Raw genomic sequence first — 7,947 nt, forward strand, 5'->3', positions numbered from 1 at the left:
TCCAAAGCTTCCCATAAAAAAACGTTTGAAATCAAAAAGAGCAGCTGTGCGTAAAGTTGCCAAAAAAGTGTACCCCGTGCGTAACTTGGATTTATAGCTTTTCTAGAATCCCCGAGGGAGATTCATAGAATCCCTTTATTTAAAAGGAGGTAAAATCTACGGATCAGCTTTTAAAGTGTTAAATCTAGTTGTACATAGTCACGCTGTGATCTTTTCGCTCCCCACAAATGTCACTGCTCCTCCCTGAACGACTCTCAAAGCTCAATACAAGGCTCGGAGGCGGGTTCTCTGAACTTTTTTACACCTTTGTAGTAGCGGGCACTCCCTCCCCATGATGATTGGCTGTCTGTCTGTTTATAGAGCACCCGCTTTCACATTCATTGCTTGTCTCTACCTCTCTGCTGCTGGAAGCGGCGCATGGATGTGATCACGTTTACACCCTGTCAGAAATCCTGATAATTTCTTTAATAGATTTTTTGGGTAAAATTTCTCTACTTCTCTCTCTGCCAGCCGTCCAGACTAGTGGCTTTTCAATCCTCCCATCTGGACAGAGATGAGTAGTCCCGATGCGGGTTACGCCAGCGACGATCAGACCCAGGCAAGGTGTGCGATGTCAGTCATGATGCCTGGAATTGGACACTGCCAGTGGGCCGACGCTCTCAGTCCTCTCGGGGACGCCAAAGTGAAGAACGAGCCGTGCGCCTCGGGTTCGGGCAGCCAGAGTCGCGGGAAGAGCGAGCCGCGGATCCGCCGGCCCATGAACGCCTTCATGGTGTGGGCTAAGGATGAGCGCAAGAGGCTCGCGCAGCAGAACCCGGACCTGCACAACGCAGAGCTGAGCAAAATGCTGGGTACGTGAATTTATCCACTCGAGGGAAATGTATCCCCTAAAAGTTTTCTGTTGTTTCCAAACTGTTACAGACTTTCAGCTACATTAGGTTATTTTATGTTTCTTCTGAAACATTCTTTAAATAAATGTTGATTTTGAAATGGATGAGTTTAAAAATTACCATGCTGTTAAAATCAAGCTTCAGCTGTAACCTTAAAAACATGTTTCTACTCCCTAAAAGGCCAACAGGCTATTTTTGTGAGCATCCGCAGATTACATACAGTGTCTCCTGACGTGTCACTGATGCACACTCTGCTCTTGATTTACAGGCAAATCGTGGAAAGCCCTTCCTGTCACAGAAAAGCAGCCCTTCGTGGAGGAGGCCGAGCGGCTGCGGGTTCAGCACATGCAGGATCACCCAAACTACAAGTACCGGCCTCGGCGGCGGAAACAGGTGAAGAGGATTAAGAGGCTGGACTCCGGCTTCCTGGTCCACGGCGTGTCCGACCACCAGGCCCAGTCGATGCCTGGAGATGGCAGAGTGTGCGTTGAGAGTCTGGGCCTTGGCTACCACGAGCACGGTTTCCAGGTTCCTTCGCAGCCGCTCGGCCACTACAGGGATCCTCAAGCTCTTGGGGGCCCCTCCTATGAACCATACAGCCTTCCCACCCCTGACACATCTCCTTTGGATGCTGTGGAGTCAGACTCGATGTTCTTTTCCCCGCACACGCAGGAGGACTGCCACATGATGTCTGCATACCCTTACCCCTCCCAGGTGGCAGACTTTCAGCCCCAAGAACACCTTTCCAACCACCACAGCAACACCATCCTGCATCGACACCCTGCCTCAGTTTCAGAGCAGCCCCACCAAACTCCAAACCTTCCTCAAGCTTACATGGGATGCCACAACCCTTTAGCCATGTACTACACCCAGCACTGTAGCCCCAACCACCCCAAACGGCACCCAGGGGGGGCAGGACAGCTCTCCCCTCCTCCAGACTCTCAGTCAGCCGACAGCATGGAGCAGATGCACCATTCAGAGCTACTCGGTGAGGTCGACCGCAACGAGTTCGAGCAGTATCTAAGCTCCTCCTCAGCGCGTGCAGACATGACGGGCTTGCCATACGGGCCACACGAGCCAGGCATGCAAGGACCCGAAAGTCTCATATCATCGGTGCTGTCAGACGCCAGCACAGCTGTGTATTACTGTAGCTACAACAACTCCTAACCTCCTCGTTGCTGCAAGGACACTTGACCTGACCTCAAGTCTCTGTTGCTAAATTTGAACAAAAAAAAAAACTTTGCTTTATTTTTTAACTACACACAAAGTGGCTTTAAATGCAACGTTGAAGAAGCTGTTCCTCCTTATTCGTTTAGTAATTTAGTAAAGCAATAGAATAATCTGAACACTGGCTGTAATGTCTTCTTATCTTGCAGGGAAGTGTGTTAAATCATAATAAAAATGTACAGCTGTACAGTCACTATTTTAAAGTTTATACAGAATGTGTTTTTTATACTTTTGCACTTTTGATAAATAAATACAAATCTCCAAACTTCTTGTCCTTTTTTTGTCAAAATTTGAGCAATTTGTCTAACGGGAACCACAATTGCACGGCTAATGTGGACTTTTACACTTCTCTAATTACGTCTTTTGACTTTAAAATGATCTTTCTAGGCATAAAAGTTTGGAAGCTGAGCATCCAAAAGGTCCACAACCGGGGCTTCCTGGCCAAGACGGAGTGAAGGTAATCCCAGTGTCCGCATTATATGGCGTCTTGTTTTCACAGCGTGGGAGTGCGGTTTATTCCCCGGACACCCTCCCTACAAATGATTTGGTTTCCTCTGATTAATGCTGAGGCCATTAAAATTCAGTGTGATGCATTGCACCTCCAGTGAACAATGGTGACGCGCTGCTTTTTCGCAGCACCACAACAGGTTTACCTCGTCATTCATCCTCCAGTTGTGCTTAATATCCCAGTCATGACATCAGGTGTTATTTCTGTGCGTTACAATGGACGCCTATGGTATATTTATCCTTTAAAGCCCCTCTGCTGCCTCCACATCAATCAAACTTATCAGCCAAAAATCTTTAACGGATCAGACAGAAACCTTGAGAATGATTTAAGGTATTTATAACTAAGCAAGAGCGCCGCTTTAAAAATAGAGATTTTCCCAGATTTAAAAGGAAGAGGTTTTTCTCTGAGGGGTCAATCGCCCTGACCCCACAATCCATTTTTAGCACTTCAGAGGAAGTATGTTACAGAGGTGTATATGTTTGTGTGTCGTGCTCATGCTCTGGGTTTTTAAATATTCTCCCTTGCGGGAGGAGCTGTTGGTTTTAGGGTAAATATTGTGGACTGCTCCAAAAATTGAATCCGCTCTTACAAAAAACAAAAACATTTTCAATTTCTTCGCCTTATTGGCATGTTAAGGGTGTCCGGGGGTTTTGACTTCATCCTAACTAACCCGTTTGCCTCAAGGCCGAGCATCAGAATCCGACATAACTGGTGCAAATGGGTTTAAATTCAGTCTGCGGCTGAGTGGCAGTTTTATCCTCCCTGTTGTTACAACTAATGGGTGCATAACAACAGGCTCAGGCCTCCATCCCTGAGGCTTCGGCAAAGTGGGTGGGGGTCATTTGGATAGACTTAAGGCAAAACAGACCCCCCATGTCAGCCATGATATTATCTGTACATGCTAATAGATGAGGAAGAGCTTTGGATGAGGGGAGAATGACACGTTTGTTAGCCAAATCGGACAAAAAGAAAGACCAAATTATTATTTTTGTCAGTCTAACTGCATCTTTAAAAAGGGATTTCATATCAAATTTATGAACACAAAAACTCTCAGCAGTCTCTGAACTTATGGCTGCGTTCGCTAAACTCATCGGCTGTTTATAGTGATGCAGGAATAACACAGACCCCCCCGTTGGTACAGTTTCATTCAAAATTCAACGTGAAGGTTTCAAAAGGTTTTCAGCTATTTTGGTTTAAAACAAACTCAAAAAGAGTTATGACACACAGTTGTGATACCCCTTGAAATAAATCATTTAGTTTAGTTTTGCCTACTTTTTTTGGACTTTTTTACATTGTTTTGACTTAGTTTTTTTTATCTCTACATCTCTTTACTTTTTAAACATAAAAAATGTTTGATATCAATTTTACCATTTTTATTGTTTTAGGTTCATAGTGGAGTTAGTGTAATACAATCAAAAATATAAAGATTGAAATCAAGCATTGTCCCCCCCTCCAAAAAAAAATCTGTTTTAAAGGTAAATTATTAGAGAAAAGCTGGGAAGTAGTTTATAAAAAGGCCTGGGCTACTTAAGAAAAAATATTCTTGTATTCTTTTTTTTTTATAAAATGTTCTTTTTTTTTGCTAAGGTTAATGTTCATGAGTTTGTATGTCTTGGGGCTTCCCTGCTACGGAAACACATTAAGAGATTACCACAACACGGGCGGCAACATTAACACAGCAGCACCTAATCATGCCACTGCCCTAATCTCATCTCAGGTAGCTGCCTTTCACAAACACTCCAACCAAACCCGGCTTCCCTTCCCCACAAAGTCGACGGCATATTCTGTTTAACAAACCAGTTGCAAGTGTGGATAAATGAAAAAAACAAACAAGTCTAGGATTAGTGGTCATTATTATTATTTCAGAGGAGCGGCAGCATGAACTGAATCTAGTGAATAAGCAATGATGGTGCAGGTGAACTGAATCCAGGTGCAACCAATTACCTATAATGGATGTTGTTTAACCAAAAAGGCCCATTTTCTGGATGCCTTTTGTTTTCTTTAAATGAGGTTTGTTAGTAGATATCCTTACAGAATCTTTAGTATTTTTAACATCTAAACACGTTTATCTTCTCTATGTTTTGTGGGAAGATCACAAAACCTCTAAGTTGAAGCAAAATATGTTCTCCAATGTGTGCCTAAAAATAACTTGTGGAAATTTGGGGTTGGATCAACAGAGACATTCCTCAAAAAGCAAAGCCGGTGTGCACTACATACCAGCGGGATCAATCAGTGTCTGCGATTGGTCGCAGCCAAGATTGTTGACAGAGCAATTCCTCCGTCCAGTTTCAGAGAAAGCGAAAGAGGCGGCAGATGGAGGCTGCGTGGATCCCAGCTGATTAAGTTATTGATAGTAGATTGCAAATGCAGAATGCGAGACAGCTGCAGGAGAGGGTGTGTTGCTCATCTAAAGCAGGGCTGGTTGCTCATAATCCCGGGCAAATGCTGTCCCTCTCCGGCCTGGTCACTTTTATGGTCTCTGCCTGCACACCACCGTCCAGTTGTGCCCCCACTATATATAGTTTGACATACGGTCAATCTCAGATCATCTCTCAATACTTGACCTGATAGTTTTTTTGTACCTGTCACTCCAACCCTGCTTCTGTCACTTCCTAACTACACTTGGACCAAAGTGATGAATGATCAGTTACTTTTTCCCTTTTCTTTGCCAGGAATAGCTTTTTCTTGTTAATCTATAAACACACTAAATTCATTATTTTACAAATGTAATTTTCATTTTTTTTTTTGTTCAAACAGAAAAAGTGACAGATTCTTAATTAAGAAGTGCTTAAAAAAGTCAAAAAATAAATAAAATTCAAATTAAAAGCAGCTTTTTAAACAACAAAAACTTCAATAGGTTTTCACTTTTTGAATATTTCACTTTGTACTTTTAAAAAAAGATCAAATGTGAAACCTAAACATGCATAAACCGCTAAAGACTAACAATAAAGATAAAAGGAAACTTAAAATTGTTTGTGATGTTTTTCATTAAAATTTTCAATTAGGAAAAGCTTTAAAAGTGTGCTTAAAGAAATGTCTTTCTTGACGAAATGAGAGGTGCTGACAGAACTGATGCTCAAAGTCTTTCTGAAAACTTTCTGCATTCTTGTTTGTTTTTATGCACAGCACCTTGAGCTGTTTATTACAGGAAAGGTGCTATATAAATACAATTAATTTGAATTTGAAACTCAAGGCTTGTGTGTTCACTCCCCCCTCCATCAGGACTTGACTCAGGGAGGAGAATCCACCCGTTCTGATCAGCGCTCTGCTCTTTTGTCTGAATCCCCTTGTGGCATTCAGGACAATTTTTAGCTCATGTCCCAGCGAGTCGTCAGACTGAGATCATGGGCAGTCAGCTTCCGCTCTGCTGTGTTTTTCTTTGGAGGAACAAGGTGTTGGCCGAGGACAGCGTCCCTCTGCTCTCGCTGACTCCAACAGGACTGGGAGCAGACTTGGCTCTGGACCACGCTTCCAAGGAGGAAACTGAGCAATGCTGATGAGCAGCAGAGAACACGGCTGTGGAATGTGACTAAATGCAGCGTCAGTCAATGACGGCTCCAGTCTGAACCAAGAAAACACAATAACACATTAAAAGAAACAGCGTGTACTTAGAATTCATACAAATCCGTGCAGTTTCAGGTGAAAATGTGAAGAAAACTTAAAACTATGAGTTTTATCATTGATCTTTTACAAACTGTCCTACAATTGGGCCACACTGTAATCTTTTGATTCTCAAATAAAAAGGAGATTTTACACTCAAGGAAAGTATGCAGGTGTGAATTTTAAAGAACCAAATCAGTTCACAGAACTTAAAGTTACAAAAAAGTCCTATTATTTAACTTTAAACTCATTTAACCAAGACAATATGAGCTGTTTTGACATACTTATTCTTATCTTCAGTAGCCAAAATACATTTAAAATCACTAACTTGAATAGTTAATCTTATCACTGATAATAATCCATAAAATACATTTAGTTTTAATATACTTTGCACTTTAAATCTCATCGAGCAGCAATGTTTAAAACAGATTAGGAACAACAACAAAAAAACTGAATTAGTAAATTTAATTTCCAAAGACCTCTAGAAAGGTTAACACGAGTGTTTTTGTCCTCTGGTAATTTTATAAAAGTGTCTGTGAAAATGTCTTTGTCAGCAAATCTTGCTTTTGAAACTTTTTAAACCATACAAACAAAATATCAGCTAGATGGCTAAACAAATAACAAACTAAATACCAAAATAAAAATAAAATTGCTAAACTTATAGTTGAGATAATTGACATAAAATACTGTGAATAGTTGGCGCTAACATTCATATTAACCAGCAGCTAAAATATTGCCAGTTTTAATCAAACTGTTGGAGCATTTTAAAAAACAACAGATGAAGTATTGATTTAAAACAGAAAATAAGTCTTTTTCAACTAAGCAAAGATAAATAAAAACAAATAAAACATATTACAGCCAGGAGCTAAAGTAGTGACAGAAAACTACTAACAGTGTAAATTAAATCCAATAAAAAAAGATTAGGTGAATGATTGACAGAACACAAAAGCCTAAAATAAAATTGAATTGATTTCATGTGTTTTTGTGGAAAAGATAAATGTGGACCATTGTTTTTTTTGTTTTTTTCTTCAGTGTCAATCTATGAATCTCCAGAAGAGCACCTGTCCCCACTTCCTCGTTCCGATGACTTCTGTTTGCTGTATCTATGAAAGATTGGCTGGGAACATCCTCTGCCCGAGAGGAAGCCATGCTCTGTGAAATTCACACCACTCGCTCCATTTTGGGAATCACCTGGTAGGACTTCCTAAAGAATAAAACACACGACGAGAAAAAGGAGGTCTAAATAAAGGGGGGGGGGGGGGGGGGGGCAGGGAAGAGTGTCATGACCTGGGTCAGCTTTTCCTTTGTTGTATTTCTGTGTGAAGAGCTGCGTTTACATAGTGTTCCTCTGTGCTCATAATTTCACATGTGAATAGCAAATTTACTTGTTTCATGCTGGTATGAATATGTTTTTGTTTATTGGTTTATTAGGAAATTTGGCAAAAAGAAAACAACGTATTTAGACCAAAAAAAATGAATTTTATATTTGAACTAATTCCTTTTTTATAAAATTTGTGGCTGAAAGAGAAGCCAAGGATTGTAGAAATTTGGGTCTAAACAAGCAACAACAATACTGATAATACTGCAGTGAATGAATGAAGCGAAACTAACTAAATTAGTACAGATTGCACTTGAGTTAGACAAGCTTCTATAAGTGTTTGTAAGTAAATGTTTTCCTAAACGAAGGTAAACATTGTCTAGACACTCTTTGGAGTTTCTTCT

At 40.9% G+C, this 7,947-nt stretch overlaps 1 protein-coding gene across 1 annotated transcript; it reads left to right on the forward strand.

Annotated features, from left to right (window-relative positions):
* The first annotated feature begins 553 nt into the window (after window positions 1-553).
* On the forward strand, window positions 554-2,057 carry sox17 (SRY-box transcription factor 17). Its single transcript, NM_001164873.1, has 2 exons — window positions 554-851; window positions 1,159-2,057. Exons 1-2 carry the CDS (start codon window positions 554-556, stop codon window positions 2,055-2,057), a joined length of 1,197 nt encoding a protein of 398 aa, NP_001158345.1.
* The last annotated feature ends 5,890 nt before the right edge of the window (window positions 2,058-7,947 follow it).

Source organism: Oryzias latipes, chromosome 20, assembly GCF_053564925.1.
Source record: "Oryzias latipes strain Hd-rR chromosome 20, Olatipes_Hd-rR_3.1".
Lineage (NCBI taxonomy): Eukaryota > Metazoa > Chordata > Actinopteri > Beloniformes > Adrianichthyidae > Oryzias > Oryzias latipes.